General features: G+C 43.7%; 1 protein-coding gene and 1 long non-coding RNA gene across 9 annotated transcripts; one reads left to right on the top strand and one right to left on the bottom strand.

Moving 5' to 3' along the window:
- Positions 1–243: 243 nt before the first annotated feature.
- On the bottom strand, positions 244–9,203 carry LOC103105100 (uncharacterized). Of its 2 annotated transcripts, none has more exons than XR_465836.2 (3): positions 8,921–9,203; positions 5,918–6,011; positions 244–336 (listed from the first exon to the last, which is right to left on the bottom strand). It is a non-coding gene; the product is annotated as an uncharacterized LOC103105100 (long non-coding RNA). The 2 variants fall into 2 exon arrangements; XR_008917374.1 differs by lacking the exon at positions 8,921–9,203 and adding an exon at positions 7,213–7,942.
- CIRBP (cold inducible RNA binding protein) lies at positions 7,965–18,393 on the top strand. Of its 7 annotated transcripts, none has more exons than XR_008917373.1 (8): positions 8,231–8,362; positions 11,351–11,459; positions 11,559–11,665; positions 12,963–13,101; positions 13,197–13,281; positions 13,500–13,564; positions 16,148–16,329; positions 16,657–18,393. XR_008917373.1 is itself a non-coding variant. In XM_016432242.2 (7 exons), the coding sequence occupies exons 2-7, from the start codon at positions 11,357–11,359 to the stop codon at positions 14,030–14,032; spliced, it is 519 nt and encodes a 172-aa protein (XP_016287728.1). In that variant the 5' UTR covers positions 7,965–8,362; positions 11,351–11,356; the 3' UTR covers positions 14,033–14,906. The 7 variants fall into 7 exon arrangements, 4 of the variants coding, with proteins under 4 accessions (XP_016287728.1, XP_056678224.1, XP_007489420.1 ...); XR_008917371.1 differs by having other exon boundaries at positions 8,233–8,362; positions 13,497–13,564; XR_008917372.1 differs by lacking the exon at positions 8,231–8,362 and adding an exon at positions 9,411–9,513 and having other exon boundaries at positions 13,497–13,564.
- The last annotated feature ends 721 nt before the right edge of the window (positions 18,394–19,114 follow it).

Below are 19,114 nucleotides of genomic sequence, written 5' to 3'. Positions count from 1 at the left end.
TATGTTTTTTTGGAAATGATATTTTATTTTCCCCCAATTATATGTACAAACATTTTTTTAACATTTTTAAAAAATTTTGAATTTAAATTCTCCCCCTTCCCTTTCCTTCTCTTTCCCTGAGACAGGAAGCAATTTGATATATGTTATACATGTTCAATCATGCAAATATGGAAATATTAGTCATATGGTGAAAGAAGACACATTTTTAAAAAGCAGGAAGAAATAAAGTGAAAATCTGCATACTTTGATCTGCATTCACTCTTTTAATTCTTTCTCTGGAGCTCCTCCACTTCTCTTCCTCCCCATAATTAGTCATGTTGTCAAGGAAAACACGAACTAAAAAAAAACACAAGAAAAAGTAAAGAAAGTTTTAAAAAGTTAAAAAAAGTGTTAAAGATTCTCTGATTTATATTCAGCTCCATCAGTTCTTTCTCTGGAAGTAGGTAGCATTTTGCGTCATAAGTTCTTTGGAATTGTTTTGGATCATTGTATTGCTCAGAATAATCAAGTCATTTATAGTTCATTGTAAAATATTGATGCTACTGTGACCAACATTCTCCTGATTCTATTCATTTCACTTTGCATGACTAAAAAAAGCTTAAAATTTTTTATAATAGATTTCCACATAACTTCTGAAGTTATATGATCCATATTGTCTCCCTCCTTTCCTCTCTCCCCACTCCCAGAGCTGACAAGCAATTCAATCTGGGAGATACATGTATTATCATACAAAACATATTTTCATATTATTCATTTCTATAAGGAAATGATTTTATAAAACCAAAACCCCATATTCTATACCTAAATAAACAAGTGATTAATCATATGTTTTTCTTCTGTATTTCTGCTCCCACAGTACTTTCTTTGGAGGAGAAAATCATTCTTTCACATAAGTCCTCAGAATTGTACTGCTGTTAGTAGTAAAGTCTATCACATTTGATGGTTCCACAAAATAGCACTTTGCATCATTTCATATAAGTTTTCCCAAGTTTTTCTGAAGGCATCCTGCCTCGTCATTTCTTATAGCATAATAGTATTCAATCACAATCATATACCACAACTTGTTGAGTCATTCCCCAATTGATGGAGATATCCCCTTAATTTCCAATTCTTCATCACCACAAAAAGAGCCTCTTTAAATATTTCTGTACATATTGGTCATTTTCCTTTTCCTTTTCCTTTTTGTTTTTGTTTCTTTAATTTTTTGGGATTCAGATCTTGTAGAGGTATTGCTGGGGCAAAGGATATGCACAGTTTTGTAACTCTTTGGTCACAGTTCCAAATGCTGCCTGGAATGGTTGGATCAGTTCACAACTCCACCAACAGCACATCAGTGTCTCTATTTTCCTGCATCCCCTCCTAAATTTGTTTTCTTTTTCTGCCATAATAACCAATCTGGTGAGTATGAGGTAGTACCTCAGAGTTGTTGTAATTTGCATTTCTCTAATCAATAGTGATTTCGAGCATTTTTTCACATGACTATAGTTAGCTTTGATTTCTTCTTCTAAAAACTGTCTCTTCATATCCTTTGACCATTTATCAGTTGGGGAATGACTTCTATTCTTATACATTTGATTCCTTTCTCTATGTATTTGAGAAATGAGGCCTCTAATTAGAGAAACTTTCTGTGAATTTTTTCCATAGTTATAATTACCATGATTTCCCTCCATCCTATTTTCCCCTGTTTATCCTCAGCCTTCTGTTCTTTCATCCTGTCCATCCTCAAAAGTGCTTTGTTCTGACCACTGCCTTCCCCGATCTGTTCTTCTTCCTTTTCTACTTTCTTATAGGGTAATATAGTTTGTTTGTTTTTTAAGGCAAATAAGTTTAAATGACTTTCCTAGGGTCACACAGCTAGGAAGTAGCAGAGGCTGTATTTAAACTCAGGTCTTCCTGATTCCAAGTCCAGCACACTATCTTCTGTACCACCTAGCTGCCCCTAATGGGTTCATTTCATCCAGTAAACCAAGCACAGTCTTGGTGCTGAGAGCCCAGATTTAGCAATCATTTTACCCAACCATCTACCCAGAATTTTCCATGTGGCCAGATCTGCTTAAAAAAACAAAAACAAAAACAAAAAAACACAAAACAACAAACAAACAACAGGTAGGACAGCTGGATGACTCACTAGCCCTAAAAACAAGAGGTCCTGGGTTCAAATCTAGTCTCAGATGCTTCCTAATCATGTCACCTTGGTTGAATTCACTTGGCCCCACTTGCCTAGATTCCCAGGGTAAGATAAATTGCTCTACTCAACTAAGTGTGTATGTTTTCACTCTTTGAGTCAATTCTGATGAAAGTAAGGTTCAATCACTCCTCCTCTCTTATCTTTCCCTCCACTGTAAAAGTTCTTTCCCTACCTCTTTTATGTGAGATAATCTTTCCTTTCCTTTCCCCTAGTGCATTCCTCTTTCTCATCCTTTTCCTTAATCTCTTTATGTGTTTAAATGTTTTATTGTCTTCTTTGTCTCTCTCTCTCTCTTTCTCTTTCTTTCTCTCTCTGTCTCTGCTCTCTCTCTCTGTCTCTGCCTCTCTCTCTCTCCCTCTCTTTCTCCTCTCTCTCTCTCTTCTCTCTTTCTCTTTCTCTCTCTGTCTTTGTCTCTCTCTCTGTCTCCCCCCCCCCTCTCTCTCTCTGTCTCTCTCTCTGTCTCTCTCTGTCTCTCTCTCTCCTCTCTCTCTCTCTCTGTCTCTCTCTCTCCCTCTCTTTCTCCTCTCTCTCTCTCTTCTCTCTTTCTCTCTCTGTCTTTGTCTCTCTCTCTCTCTCTCTCTCTCTCTCTCTCTCTCTCTCTCTCTCTCTCTCTCTGTCTCTCTCTCTGTCTCTCTCTGTCTCTCTCTCTCCTCTCTCTCTGTCTCTCTCTCTGTCTCTCCCTCTCTTTCTCCTCTCTCTCTCTCTCTCTGTCTCTCTCTCTGTCTCTCTCTGTCTCTCTCTCTCTCCTCTCTGTCTCTCTCTCTCTCTCTCTGTCTCTCTCTCTCTCTCTCTCTCTCTCTCCCTCTCTTTCTCCTCTCTCTCTCTCTCTTCTCTCTTTCTCTTTCTCTCTCTGTCTTTGTCTCTCTTTCTCTCTCTCTCTCTCTCTCTCTCTCTCTGTCTCTCTCTCTGTCTCTCTCTGTCTCTCTCTCTCCTCTCTCTCTCTGTCTCTCTCTCTGTCTCTCTGTCTCTCCCTCTCTTTCTCCTCTCTCTCTCTCTCTTCTCTCTTTCTCTTTCTCTCTCTGTCTCTGTCTCTCTCTCTGTCTCCCTCTCTCTCTCTCTCTGTCTCTCTCTCTGTCTCTCTCTCTCTCTCCTCTCTCTCTCTCTCTGTCTCTCTCTGTCTCTCTGTCTCTCTGTCTCTCTCTCTCTCTCTCTCATTTCTATAACTACCCACTAACCCATTCCCTTTTTGTCACAAATGTATAAGCAAAATCATTGAATACATTGTCCTCTGCCTCGAAGGGTGAAGACTGCTTCACCACCAGTTTCTGGAAATGACTGGACCTTTGCATTCAGCAGTGTTCCAAAGTATTTCTAAATTGTTTCCCTTTGCATGGTTGTGGTCATGATGTTAATCATTTTTCTTGCTCTGCTCTCATTATGTGAATTCACACAAATCTAACCTGGGCTCGCGGGGGCTGGTGTACCGTGCAGGCTCTCTGTTTTGTACTCAGGATTATCAAATCAATCTGGGGTCAATCCTAAAGGAGCTGAGTATTTGAGAACCTGCTTTTAAAATATTTTAATAAGGGCATTTCAGTACACTTATTTTCCTTAGTAGCCCTAATATATTTTATGTACATAAAAACATGATTTTGAAAAGAGGTTCATAGACTTTGCCAGGCTGACTACCAAAGAGTTCGCTATGTCACACCAAAACAGGTTACCTCCCAGTGCCAGCCACACAGTCAACTGGAGGACACGATGAACAACTCGGAGCACAGGATTGGCCCCCTCTATGTAAAGCTTCTCAAGTTTCTCCAGATCTTCCATATTAGTTATTGTTTCTTTTTGTTTTAAACCCTCACCTTCCACTTAGAATCAATTCTGTGTATTGACTCCAAGGCAGAAGAGTGGTAAGGGCTAGGCAATGAGGTCAAGTGACTTGCCCAGGGTCACACAGCTGGGAAGTATCTGAGACCAGATTTGAACCTAGGACCTCCCATCTCTAGGCCTAGCTCTCAATCCACTGAGCTACCCAGCTGTCTCCTCCTTTAGTTATTGTTTTTATGGTGTAGTATTTCATTACATTCTAAACTACAATTTGTTCAGTCATTCCACAACTGATGGATAGCCTTATTTCCATTTTTTTTTGCTACAATAAGAATATGTTGCTATGTTTTTGTTTTTTAAATCTTTACTTTCCCCCTTAGAATCAGTACTACGTATTTGTTCCAAGGCAGAAGAGTGGCAAGGGCTAGAAAATAGGGATTAAATGACTTGCCCAATGTCACACAGCTGGGAAGTGTCCGAGACCACATTTGAACCCAGGTTCTACCATCTCTAGGCTAGCTCTCTATTCACTGAGCAATCAAACTTTCCCCTAAATGTTGCTTTTTTAAATAAAAATTTAGGTCCTTTCCTTCTATTTTTTCCCTCTTTGGGATATCGGCTTAGCAGAATTGTATAGCTTAGCAACTTTGGGGGTATAGTTCCAATTTGTTTTTCAGCATGCCTGGACCAATCCATAACTTTGCCTATAATGTGTATCTGCCCTTCTGTGGTCTCTCCGTCAATTACCAGCTTCCATTTTTTTGTCTTTGCCAATCTGATGGGTGTGAAGGACTTTAGTGTTATTATAATCTGCATTTCAGTGATTAGTGCTTTGGAACAACCTTTTTTTTTTTAATCCCTTACTTTCTGTCTTAGAATCAATATTAGGTATCAGTTCCAGGGCCAAAGAGTGGTAAGGGAGAAGCAACTGGAGTTGTGACTTGTCCAGACAGCTAGGAAGTGTCTGAGGCCACATTTGAACCCAGGGCCTCCCATTTCCAGCCTGGCTCTCTATTCACTGTGCTACCTAGCTGCCTCTGATTTGGAGCATTCTTTCATGTAGTCATTTGGAAATTGTCTTATCATATGATTTGACTATCTATTAGGGAATGGTTCCTCTGTTTATGTATTTATATCAATTCTCTATATTTTTTTGGGGGGGTCAGACTTTTATCAGAGATATTTGCTATATTCCCCCAAGTTAACAGCTTCTCTGATTTTTTTTTAACTCTTACTTTCTGTCTTAGAATCAATACTGTGTATCGGTTCCAAGGCAGAAGAGCAATAAGGGCTAGGCAAGGGGGGTTAAGTGACTTGCCCAGGGTCACACAGCAAGGAAGTATCTGAGGTCAGGGCAAGTCAAGTATTTGACAAGGCAGGTCAAGTATTTGAACCCAGGGCCTCCAGTCTTTAGGTCTGAATTCTCAATCCAATGGGTGACCTTGCTGCCCCCCTCTAATTCTAACTGCAATGATTTTCTTCAAAGGCAGCATATTCCCAGCCATAAGGGAGTGTCATTGAGGAAATAAGGGAGTGGGTCATCTTGTAATTAGAAAAAGGGATGATAGATGGATAACCTGTGTGCTATGCTGATACCCCTACCTGAGAAATGTAAACAGTTCTTTAGGAAAACAGCTAGCAGAACTCAAAAATAGAGTTCCATTTTTATAAGACATTTTAAAGTTCTTAAATCTCTTCTTTATATGCCTGGAGTCTCATTTGAGTCTCACCACGACCCGGGAGGCAGGCAATGCTTGCATGATTATGTCCAATTCATAGATGAGCAAATTGAGGCACAGAATGATTAATGAACTTGCCTATATTCCTGAAGCTGGTGTTGAAGGTGGGATTCAAATCCAGGCCTGTGCTATATAAAATTCCTTCTGATGAGGGAGGGATGAGTGGCAGTTTGAACTAGTGGATCCTGAAATTCTGAAGAATTATGTGTAACTAGCATACCTGCCTAGGAGGAGCCTAAAACACAATCCAGATGATCATGCCAGTTTTCTTGATGAGCACGTTAGGGAGGCACAGCAAATGGTGTTCCTGGAGGCTTAAAGGAGAGGGCAGTAGAATTAGAAAGCGGGCTGGTCTCTGAGGTCAGAGTCTTGAGTTCAAGGGAATGACATTTAATAGCTTTGTATTCAAGTCAACCAAGATTTATCAGATTACACGTCAGGCACTGTGTTGTGTTCTGGGAATACTAAGAAAGGCAAGAAATAGTCCCTGCTCTCAAGGAGGACTCAGTCTAGTGAGGTGAAAAGCAATGGCCAACAATTAGATACAAAACAGACTCGTATGGGGTAAATGGGAGATATCTCAGAGAGAGGGTACCAACATCTGGGAGGACCAGGACAGGCTTCTGGAAGGTGAGATTTTGAAGGAAGTCTGGCAAGCAAGGGGATGAGAAGGAGAGAATTCTAGCCCGGAGCCTCTAAAAGTACTCTGGTTGAGCTAGGCAGTAGCTATGACTCAATGGATAGAGAGCTAGGCCTGGGGTTGGGAGGTTCTGGGTTCAAATATGACCTCAGAGCATTGTGACCCTGGGCAAGTCACTTCACCCCCATTGCCTAGCCCTTACCACTCTTCTGTCTTGTAACTAATGCATAGTATTGATTCCAAGATGGAAGGTGAGGAGAAAGAAAGGAAGGAAGGAATGAAAGAAGGAAGAGGAAAAAGCAAAAAAAGACAAAGAGAGGGAAGAAGGGAAAGAGAAATGAAGAGAGGGAGAGAGAAGGAGAAGGGGGAGAGAGAGGAAAGGAAGGAAGGAAAGAAAGAGGGAAGAGAGAGAAAGAAAAAGGAAGGAAGAAAGAGAAAGGAAGAAAAGAAAGAAGGAAGAGAAAGGAAGGAAAGAAAGAAGGAAGAAAGAGAAAGGAAGAAAAGAAGAAAGAGAAAGGCAGGAAAGAAGGAAGAAAGAGAAAGAAAAATGCTCAATTTGATGAGGGGGGGATGAAATAGGTTATTATGGGGCAGAGGCAGGATTTAAACACACTTTCCTGCCTGAGGCTGGCGCTTTTTCTCCTCGTTATGTTCCATCTGGTGCTGTGCTAGGACATGTTTCAATGTTGTATTTATACAAATGTAAATATATATATATATGTAGACTAGCTTTGGTTTCTGTGAGCTTTAAGGTTTTCAGTGTCCCACACTTTACTTCTGGGCTGTGCAGGACAGCACCTCTGGGGTGAGGGTTCACTGAGCCCTTTGAGGCCTGGCTGGGCCCCTTGGATGCCCCCCTGTCACATGGCTCTCACCTGTGGGCTCCGCCATGTGGCCAAAAGGCCACAGACCGGTGACTCAGGATTGTCCACTCCAGGCCAGGGAAGACTTCCCCAGGCAGAATGGGTAGACAAAAGTGATGTGTTGCTGAGGCCATGAGGGCAGCAGCAGCAGGCAAGGTGGAGTGTGGTAGAGGTCCCTCAGGCCTCGGAGAAGCCAAGGTCCTGGGACGTCTAGTGGTCCTGCCTTTTGGCTTGCCACTGAACTTGTAGGACTAGAAGAGAGAATAAGGCTGAGTACTTCATGTGCCTCTGCCTCACTTAAATCCTATTCACTAGAACGTGATAAGACACTGTCACTAGTCTGCTATAAAAATGAAGGATGAACAACTTTACAAATAGCTCATCTTATTCCCACAAATTTGGGAGGGTGGTACAATTATGGTACAATTAGGATGTCCATTTTATAGATGTGATGCAGAAAGTGACTGACCCAAGGTCACACAACTAGGAAGAATGAAGCTGGATTAGAATCCAGGGCTTCCTGAGCAGCACTCCTAGGGAACGAGGGTGGTAGAGTCAATAGAGGACTCAACAGAGACAGGGGAAGGCTTGTGTACAAATTCTGCTTCTGACAGGTGGGAGCCACAGTGATTCCCTAAGACTCCCTCAGGTGGTAAGTGCTAGATCTGAATGTCTTCTGTAAATGTGGGCAGTTTTTCCACTTTGCAAGTACATAATAGGTTCAGAAAAAGAATACAGGAATAGGGGCAGCTGGGTGGCACAGTGGATAGAGAGCCAGGCCTGAAGGCAGGAGGACCTGAGTTCAAATAGAGCTTCAGATACTTCCTAGCTGTATGACTCTGGGCAATTCACTTAACCCTATTTGCTTAGCCTTTGAGTTGTTACTTGGACAGAAAGTAGGGATTCAAGAACTTGTAATGACAAAATTACTTTAAAGAAAGTGACTTCTAGACCCAGAGAGCCAAGCCAAGCCTCTGCATGGCAGGTGGAGGGAAGAGCTCCGAGCCTGGAGCTAAGAATAGTCTGGGCTGTGGGGGTGGGGGCCCGTAGGAATTCAGTTCAGTCCCACAAACCCTGGAGCAGGAGGCAGAGCTGGGGATACAAAGATAGATGTGGCAGGGGTAGGTGCGACATGTGGAAGTGGGACAACTGACAGGATTTGGTAAGTGATGGGCTGGGGGTGGGGGTGGTAAAACCCAGGGAAAGGGGTCTGGGGGCCACTAGGGTTATGAACCTGGGTCACTAACGATTGAAAGGGCCCAGGCTGGCGTGGGGGCTGTTGGGAGGCCGGGGAGGGGGAGGAGGCAGCAGGAGTATTAACATGTGGCCCCCCAGTGTGGGAGTGTGCAACAACTCTAGGGGATAACTTCTGGGCCCCCGAGAGAAGAGTGTGGGGCAGATACGAGGTCGATCGGCCTACGGTGGAGTTTGCAGGCAGGGCGGGGGAAGGGAAACCCACGGAGCACCCTAGCGCAAGCAGGCGTGGGGCAGCCACTGGGGGGGGGGGGGGTGGCGTAATTAGCAGGCTGGGGGAAGGGATGTGAAAGGGAAGATCGCGGGGCCCTAGCGCACGGCGGGCGGTTGGAGTAGGGGGCATAGCATTGCCGGTCGTAACCAAGGAGTATCCTAGCATAGACTGGGTGGGTGGGGGTCGGTGTGGGGGTGGGGAGGAGCACTGATCCGAGAGGATGGGGCTGGGGGCCGCGGTGGGTGGCGCTACCGAGGCCCTGGGCGGGGCGTCTCGGCAGTACCGAGACGGCAGGGAGAAGGCGGGGCCTCTGGAGGGGGCGGGGTCCAGCCCTCCAACATGGCGGAGGCGGTCTCGGTTCTCACTGCAGCTCCTTTGTTCGACCGCCGCAGTGCTGGAGGGAGAGCGCGCCAAACTGGGTCAGCCCCGCCTCTGGCTCCCAGAAGAGGGCGTGATTTTAGCCCCGCCTCCAATCCCTGCCTTCCCGCCCCCGCTCTCCCCGCAGCCTGGGGTTAGAGGCCTCTTCACCTCGAGGGGAGGGGGACTGCGGACGAGCGTCCGGCGCGGTCCCCACCAATCCCTTTACACATCCTTGGAGGAGGAGGAGGGGCTGAAAGGGGAGGGAGGAAGCTTGGCGAAGCTTATGAATATAAATCAGCGTCCAGATTTGGACTCCTTCGATTGGCCCTCTGGGCTCAGGGGGTGGGGCTACGGGGCGTGGCTTCGCGGCGGGGTATATAAGACCGAGCTCTTGGGCGCGCCGCTCATTTTCCCGTTAGGAGGCTCAGGTCGTTCTGGTCTTTTCGCTGACACCGCTTATCCTTCCCGTCCTATCCTACACACCGGTGAGGGAGCCCGCCTCCGGCCACTCGGCTGGGCCTGCGGAGCTGGGAGGGCCTGGGGTGGTTGGGGTCTGGCTGGAGGGGAGGCAAGGCAAAGGGAGGAGACGGCGGGCGGCCCGGCGCCTGGGCGGAGACGGGCCCGGGCACCGGCACGCCCCCCCCGGGATGGGGCTGTGGTCTGGACTGTGCGGCCCGCTGGGTCAGGGTGGGTTCCGCAGCAGCGGCGGCCAACAGCCGAAGTTAGAGCGCTGCTCTTGTTGTGTCCCAGGGGGCCTTCAGGGCGGACGGGTTCTCTGCGGCTTTGCCGCAAAATGGCGGCTGAGAATCTTGGCGGGCGCCAAACGAAATGGCGGGGACCGCCAGAGATACCCGGATGGAATGGCGCAGGGAGGCGAGGAGGGGGCTCCTCACGCATGCGCAGAAAGAGGCGGCCGCTAATTGGGAGGAGGGGATTGGGGGAGGGAGACCCTGGGGGAACCGTACCAGAAAAGAGAGGGGCCCTGATTTAAAGAGGAGGCTGGGGGAACTCGAGAATTAGTAACTATTTCGGGCGGGGGTTGAGGAAGGTGCACCCTGAGTCTTGCGGGCCACGTGGTCGGCGGCCATCTTGAGCAGGGCCCCTTTCGCTTGGGCTAGGCCTCGAGGTGGCCCGTTCCCAAACTCGGCCCGGCCACTGTGGTCAGCATCTTTTTCCCTCCGTGTTGAGCCACTGGACAAAGTATCTCTGGCTAGCCCTGAGTCTTGTCAGGTCGGCCAGGTGCCCCGCCCACTTCGCCCGGCTACATAAAGAACCTTGGGGTCTGCTGGTCAGTGCTAAATTAGAAGCGTGAAAATTCACCTGTAACACCCCCCAACCAAGTGGTCATCGGGTACCCTGAAAAAGCCTTCAAAAGGAGTCTGCTCACTGGGCAGCTTATTAACTCGGGCCAAATTTAATTAGGGAAACGGATTTAGAGAAGAAAGAAACTTGCCCCCTAGGTAGCAAGTTGCAGCGTTGGGTTTGAAAACCCAGTATGGTACTGTGGAGTGAGTGTTAAATTTGGGGTCCTTTCTCTGTTAACTGACTGGTGCTCTTGGGATAGGCGTTTTGTTGGGCTAAATTTGATAATTTCTAAGGCCTACATGATTTCTAAAGCCAGCCTATGGACTCCTGTTTTTTTAAGTTCCATGTTCTTTCCACATGATAATCTCAGGATCCTAGATGGATACCTCCAAGGCCATTTAGTCTAAATCCATTTCTGCCCTTTTAACACTTGTATGACCCTGGGTTTCTCCATCTATAAACTGAAAGTGTTTAGTTGCTCCAAGAGTACTTTGTAGCTTTGTATGATAATTTAAAGCTTCAAATAGAAGCTTTTTCTGCCCTTCCATTCTTCGATGGGGAGTGAGGAAGATAATTCTGCCCAGGCTCCAAGAGACTTGGATTTTTGTAGAGGCCCCTGCTTTGGTCCCAGGTTATTTTGCCCTATCAAAACTGGGAAAGCTTTTGATCTGACATTTTTAATGAATGAATCCAGAAGAATTTAGGCATAGAGCATAGATTGAGAAACCCTAATTTTAGGTGAATTCAATGTTGCTTTCATGTTAAATCTTGAATTTTTTTTTAATCATTTTTTACTTTTAGCTCTTTCCCCACCCAACTTCCCCATATACAAATTTGACTTGAGTTTTGAGCAGGTGGGAAGCTTAGTTGCTTTGGGGATTACAATCCAAGGCCAGGCTTTGTATTTTGCACAAGTCAACATCCCAGTTGTTGTTTAGGATTCTGAAGAGGGAGTTTAGCAAGTAGGTTTAAAAAAAGTGCTGCAACTTGGTTCTAAACAGAAAACTTTCTTACTAGGTCAAGATGGCATCAGATGAAGGAAAACTCTTTGTTGGTGGACTGAGTTTTGATACTAATGAACAGTCATTGGAACAAGTCTTCTCAAAGTATGGACAGATTGCTGAAGGTAAGTTTGGATCAAGTTACTGTTGAGAATTTGGAGAAAGGGTTGGTTGGGGTGGTGGCTCTGTTCTTATAGAATGACTAATCACTGTCTCCCTTCCAGTTGTTGTTGTGAAAGACAGGGAGACTCAGAGATCCAGAGGTTTTGGCTTTGTCACATTTGAGAACATAGATGATGCTAAAGATGCCATGATGGCCATGAATGGAAAGGTAAGGACTGGCAAGGCTCCTTTCTTGATGGTTATATTGGAATCAGATGTAGTAAGAGCTTAATCAAGGCTTTTAATTACCTCTCTGGACTATTGCTGTCTTTCCAGGTCTTTTTTCTCCTCTTTTGATTTCCTCTTTCTGTCACTAAACTTGCTTTTGCATAACCTTTGGTCTATTGCCTTTTGTTTAAAGTATAATTTTTTTTTTATTTTAAGATTTGGCATTGAAGACTTTGCACCATCTGTTGCCACTTTAATTCTCCAGCCTTAATCTCATATTACTTCCCTACCATGTGCCAAACTAGCCTACTCTTTGTTGTCTCTGAACACCCCCAGTGCTCTCCTGCCTCCCATACCTTTGTTCAGACTGTTCCTAATGACTAGAATGTTAAGGCCCAACTCAAATTTTCTACAAAAAGCCTTATGATTTCTTCCTCAGATACTATTTTTATTTACTTATGTAATTAATAGTTTTGTATCATAACTGGCTTTTCCTTGTCTTAGACTATCATCCTCAGGAGGATGGAAGTGGTGTCTCATCCAATCTTTTTCTGCACACAGATGCTTAATAAATATTAGAGCCAAATGGAACCTTAGAAATAATCTAATGTACTGCCTTTTTAAAACTGGGGCATCTGAGGAGGTGCAGAGAGTTGTTAAAAGTGAAAAGTTATAGTTGATCTAGGACTGCAGTCTAGGAATCTTGACTTGCTCCATAGTTCTTTAAGCAGAGGTTGGGGTAGATTTGAAAATTGTCAGTATAGAGATAATATAATTAAATCCATGGAAACTGATGAGATCATCAAGTGAATTAAAGGAGGAAAGAAGAGGACCCAAGGACTGGAAGGCTCTAGGGTGTGATCTAGTGGACAATCCAGCAGAGACTAAGAAAGTGATCACAGAGAGGTAGGAGAACCAAGGGTGACCTGAAAACCTAGAGGAGATAGTGTTGAGGGAGAGTGATCTACAGTGTCAAGTCTTTAGACAGGTCAAGAAGAATGAAGATTGAGAAAAGACCATTTGATTTGTCATTTAAGAAATCAGGAATGGGAATAGCTAATCAAAATGATGAAGTTGGAGGTTAGGTTGTAAGAAAGGAGATATGGTGGAAGTATGTATTTTAGATGACCTTTTTGAGTGAGTTTTTTTTTCCAGGATGGGTGTTGGAAATGAGAATTTGTAGGCAGTAGGGAATGGTCCAATAGAGAAAAAAGAGATGGAAAATAAGTGAAAGTGGTGATAACAAATGTTTATATCTGTATGATATGGTTAATCTTTTGAAATAATTTGCTTTTCAGTCTGTTGATGGGCGGCAGATTAGAGTTGACCAGGCAGGCAAATCATCAGAAAATCGGTCCCGTGGATACAGAGGGGGTTCATCCAGTGGCCGAGGCTTCTTCCGTGGAGGCAGGGGTCGAGGCCGTGGTTTTTCTAGAGGTGAGTACTGGAAGTAATGGATGGGATCAGGTTAAGAATGTGCTTGCATACGTTCTTAAAAGCAGGTGCTTAAAAGTCACTTTTCTGTGCCATAGGAGGTGGAGACCGCGGTTATGGGGGGAGCAGATTTGAATCCAGAAGCGGAGGATATGGAAGTTCCAGAGACTATTACAGCAGCAGGTAAGGATCATGGAGCCTCTGCTGTACTAGTCTTGAATAAGTTTTATTTCTTAACTATGAAACAGTTTACTTCAGAACTGGAACTTAAGCTGGTATCTAATATTTGACTACATGAGGAAATATGGTTGTGTGGAAGGTGTCCCACCTCCCTCTTAGCAACCAGCTATATTGAAACACCCCAAAACCCACTCCCCTTCCTGTTTTTGATTTCTCAGCAGGAGTCAAGGAGGCTATGGTGACCGGTCTTCAGGAGGGTCTTACAGAGACAGCTATGACAGTTATGGTAAGTCCTAGTTCAAGAGGGAACGCCGCCAATGTATGTGGGAATTCTGAATCTTGACTCCATGACCTTGTACTGATCTCTGGAAGTAACCTTAAGGCTCTCAACGCTCAGACCTTATCACGGTGCTTTTCCCGTAAGGAACAAGTCCATTCTGCCAGGTCTTGGTGCTAGGAACCATTTTCTGCCAAAAAAAAAAGAAAAAGAAAGAACTTTCCTAGTGTTAATGCATGTGTAGGACTTAGTTGGAGCTGCAAAGCATCTTTAGTGTCCCCTTCTCTGACCTCCTAACGATGCAGAACTCGAGCGTCCTAACACGCTTTAGACATGGGGGGGGGATTCTCCGTAGGACCATGTAGTTGACCTAGCCTCCGCAGTAATTCAGGGGAGTGAAATGCTACAACTTGTCATGTGCTTCAGTGCCTTTACAATTGTGCCTGCTTCTTGTCCTCAGCTACACACAACGAGTAAAAATCCTTCCTGAATCAAGATCGTCCTTCCAATGGCTGTATTTATAAAGATTTTTGGAGCTTCGCTGAATCGTTATTGTGTAGTACCCATCTACTTGTATTCACTTTTGTAGTATTATCAGTTCTGATCTTGTCAAACACAGCCTGACAGCTTCGGACATGAGATGGCCTAATTAGACTTTTCTTTTAAGAAAGCTCTTGTCTGTTCTCGAGTGTTTTTTTAAAAAAGCATTTTGAAAGCACTTCGGATTTTTTTTTCTTTTCGTCATGAGCCAAGGTGTGGTGGTTTTCTTTATTATTTTTTTGTTTTGTTTTTTTCTTTTGGTTTTGTTTTTAAGAAAAATTTTTTTTAAGCTTTTTACAACAAAACTTGTGAAATTGGGGGCCCTGGTTCGGTTTTCTTTGAGTTAGAAAAGGACCTTAAAATTCATTGTTCACGGGAAGCTGAACAAGCTGTGGAGGTTTGGCTTTTTTTTTGTTTGTTTGTTTTTGTTTTATTTTCTGTTTTATTTTTTTAATTTTTTTTTTTTAAGTGCGTTACCTTCAACTTTTTGTAACCTTCCTTTAGTGTAGCAAGGTAGGAATGCAGCCGTGAGGGTTTGTGGAGAGGCAGACCACCTTGGTATATCTAAAGAGAAACTGCTTGTATGTTCACTCTGCATAAAGGTATTTTTACTGTATACTGTAAATTACCCAGAAATAGACTTGCAAACTTTCCATAAAAGAGGTTCTTGAAAATGTTTATTTATATTGTCCTTTTTTTACTGGAAGAAGTATGCATATTCCATTGATATTGTATTTGAAGTGGTTAAGGAATTCTTGTATACAGTTTTCTTTGGCTTTACGAAGCCTATTAAAAGACCGTCTGAAATGAACTGTGCTCCTGACATTTACCTTTCCATGCACAACACACCCCTTTGCTGGATGTCTGACGTTTTGACAGCAAGCGACAAAGCAGACCACAGAGCAGAGAGTGTAGGTAGAGGACCAACTTCTGACCAGCAGAAACCAAACTGAAAAATTCAAAAACCCAGTACTGGTCCTGGCATTTGAGTACATTAAATATAGCTTCACTCTTTGAGGATGACAACCTGTTGCACTGTTGTCTGCATGGCCAGACACGTGGAATAGGTGAGCCTTAGCTGTAATTGTATTTGTGTAACTTAAACTCATTTGGAAGCCAGATGACTGGTGGCAAGTTTAATCCAGTAACTGTTGAGCACCATTGTACCAAAACATTGACCAATTTTAGTCTAGAATCTAGTGGTGATAACTGGAGTAGTAGTGTTCCAAGGTAGATGAGGAAAAATCAACAACAAAGAAATTGACTTATTAGCTAGCTTTGTCCTTGCCTTACAAGTTCTAAGAATTCTCTGCTAGCATATGGAAACTGCAGTGTCCCTGGAGAAAAGAAGTGTTGTGCCTCCCAACAGAGAAACCTCTGAGACGAAGGCTGCTTTCTTGGCTAGTTCATATGTGGAAATAGTCCTGTAATTCGAGGTAACTCCCTTTTGCTCATGTCCGCATCCTTCCTCTTGTTGAGAGCTCATTTGAAAGTCTAATGTGCCTGTGGAATGTTCCTTTTTTTGACTATTTTAAAGTCAAAACCAAGAGAAAAAAAAAGCAAATTAAAATCATGCCTATTGCAATCCTTGGTGTGTGGCACAGATATTTCGTTCCATGGGTCAGAGCTGGGCACACAGTCATGTCTTGCTAGTAGGTATGTAAGCAAGATTGGAAACAACCGAATTCCCTGCCTTTTGGATTTTTATTCATCTATTGAGAATCTTCCTAGACTTCATTAAGTCACTCACTTAAGTGTAGCTTTCTTTGCCATCTCCTTGTTGCCATTTTTTCCCCATAGCCCACACTCTCCCTAAGCAGCCGTATCAGAAGTGATTTAACTGTCTCTGCTTAAGGATGAAATGTGACATTGGCTGGTATATCAGCCAGCCCTGGAAACCTTTGCCCACAACTGTGCTTCTGTGATGTGATGGGTTCAGTGAATGGCTTGTGAAACCCTCGTAAATGATGTGAACTGTTTTTGGGGTGGTGGGGAGGGGCATCTGAGAGCTCTGGTGTGGATGGGGTTAATAACGCCCATTTACTTTGACAGGTTGAAGAAAGTGAAGCAATAATCTCCAGGAAGGTGGCCAAGCACCATGGTGTCTGACCTAAGGACTCCCTAGAGGCAGCCATTGAAGCCTGCTTGTGCTCATGCACTCCCTCCCTCCCTTATCTGGAATGGTTTCCTGGGGAGGCAGAGAACTTGAGACTTGACCTGGATAACTTATTGATGTAAGTGCCAGTTTTGAGGAGCTAGTTCCTTAAGAACCCATGTCTACCTCTGAAGAATTTTATAACTTTAATTTTGGAAGTAGAATAGTTTTTCTTCCAGTCTCCTCTGTTCTCAGCCTCATGGTGGTGTGAGAATGAAGGCACTCAAAACTCAACTAGTTCCACTAATTAGGAGCCACCTGACTAGTCAGATCCCTCCCATTCTCTTATTTAATGGGGGGGGGGGTTATATGTAAATGTTGGTAGAAATGTGCTTTTTGTGAAGTACTAGAAAATGGCTTTCATGATTATTTCTCATTCAGCTCTTTTTCCCCTTTCTCTAAATAGGAACTTCAGAGAAGACCAAAAAATAACTGAATTGCACTTCAGAAATTGAGGCCTATGAATATTAGAATGTTATTGGAAGAATAAAACCATTAGAAAAATGCTCATCTGTAATCATTTGAAATTGAAAAATCAGATTAGAATAAATGCCTCAAAATGGAAATAAGAACCTTTGAATTTGTGGTATATGTTTCTTAGTCAAAGATAGTTCTGTGTTTTGTTGTAGGTAATTGTGGATCAGTGTAACTGATCCCCTTGAATCACAAGCAGATCTGAATTCTAGCATGGGATTTGCCAAGAATAGTTTGATACTAGGTATAAGTCCCAGGTTTACATTTTGTGTGACCTCCAAATACGAATTTAATCACCAATAAAAAATGGTTACTTTTATTACTTCCCAGGGTGATAGTGAGCTAAAGAGCTCTCTTAAAAAGCACTGTAGTAGAGGAGGCAGCTAGGTGGATTGAGAGAACAGGAGGTCCTGGGTTCAAACTGTTGCCTCAGACACTTCTTGCTATGTGACCCTGGCAAAGTCACTCATCTGCCTTAGAACCAGTACGTAGTATTGATAATCAAATTTTTAAAAGCATCATAGGGGTTTATTAACAAGTCACTTCTTTTAAAGCTCGACTTTCCAATGGCAAAGTCAGGAAATGAAATATTTTGAAGACTGGGAACATTGGATTATGTCACAAAGTTATGAAAAGTGACTAGAAAAATATTTTGTCATGAGGTAAGGAAACGACAAAATATTCTAATTTAGTTTTGTTATTCAGTACATGGGAGCCTTTTGGGTTTAGCCCCACCAAAAACTGAAAGAGAATCATCCAACCCAGTAACACTTGATATACAGTGGGGGTTGGGAGAATTCTAGTGAAGAAAAAACCATTTTGGCATTCAAGAGGCCTGATAGAAGTTGGGATATTAAATGAAAATTATTTGTTCTGACCCAGAGAATAATGGTTGAGCAGGGAGTTGAGAAAGATTTTGCCTCTTAAAGAGGAAAAAATGGATAATTAGAAGGCACATATTGCCACCTCTTAAAGCAGAGACTAGTTGAAGGCTTGTCATTGTCAGCAAGGGGCAGCTAGATAGAATAGAAATAGAAAGCCAGGCCTAGAGTCAGGAGGGCTTGGGTTTAAATTCTCTCAGACATTATCTAGCCCTGTGACCCTGGGCAAATCATTTAACCCTATCTGCCTAGACTTGGGTCTTGCCAAGACAAAGTAAAAGTTTAAAAATTGTCAAGGAGAAGTTTTTGTTTAAGGTGTAGATTTGGGCTAATTGAGCCAGGATGTCATCTTAATGAAGCAACACCTTTGTAGCTATGCTGGGATTGAATTCACTTTTCTATAACTGCTGTACTGTTTGCTGTCATTTAATGTCACTGCCTTTCACAACTCGACTGTACTTCTAACCCATGGATTGACCCAAGATTGTTAGCATCTGTGAGGGAGAACTTTGCCCTCAGAATGAGGCTTGGACAGGAAGGGTGAGGGAGGCGGCGGCAGCTCTGAAGTGCTGAGCTGGTGCTGGAGGAAGGGAAATCGAGTTTGTTGAGTGATTAACTTGGACCTCAGCACACTGAATGCTTGTGTGTCACGGAGGCTGATCACCAGGACCAGCGGCGGTGGAGAATCCGGTCTTGCCTCCCTTTCCCTGTAACGCTCTGGGGAGTGTCTGGGGCACAGTTTTGAAGGCGTGTCAATGTACTGCCAAAAATAAATGGATGAATTGGGATTTCTTCTCGTCTTTGAAGTTCTTTCTATCGGGAGAGGTTTCGGCTTCTGCTTTAAGAGCACAGACACGGAGCCCAGACTGACTGGGCTCTGCCACCAACCTGTGGGACCTAAGCCAGGCTTTTGCCTGGTATGGGCTGTGTCTGCCTGGGCTGATACTGTAGGTTTGTGGGAGGGTCAGAATCTAGCAGTCAAATGAAGGAAGGTCTTAGGCTTAGGCTCTTACGTAGGAAGTTTGGTTCTGGAATTTGTGGGTTGGTTTTTTTTCAATCAAGGAATTCTTAAATTCTTTTTGTGAAGTGATTAATCATCTGATTCTAGTTGAGATAAAGCTGGTAAGACAGGCTAAGTGATTTGCCCAAGCCATAGTTAGAAAAATGCCAGACCCTTAAGTCTAGAACCTGAATCTAGTGATTTCATAAGCTTCATTGCCAGGGGGCAGCTTAGTGGCTGGAGAGCCAGGCCCAGAGACTTGTGAGGTCCTGGGTTCAAATCTGCCTGGGACACTTCCCAGCTGGGTGACCCTGGGCAAGTCACTTAACCCCCAGTTGCCTAACCCTCACCACTCTTTTCTGCCTTAAAAATAATACATAGTACTGAGTCTAAGAAGGTACGGGTTTAAAATAAAGGGTACAGCTCCCCTCCCCACAACTATTTCCTAACCCTGATTATTCTTCTGCCTTTCAACCAATACACAATATTGATTCCAAGATGGAAGGTGA

The sequence above is a fragment of the Monodelphis domestica genome, chromosome 3 (assembly GCF_027887165.1).
Source record: "Monodelphis domestica isolate mMonDom1 chromosome 3, mMonDom1.pri, whole genome shotgun sequence".
NCBI classification, from domain to species: domain Eukaryota; kingdom Metazoa; phylum Chordata; class Mammalia; order Didelphimorphia; family Didelphidae; genus Monodelphis; species Monodelphis domestica.
This window is presented reverse-complemented; position numbering and strand designations above follow the sequence as displayed.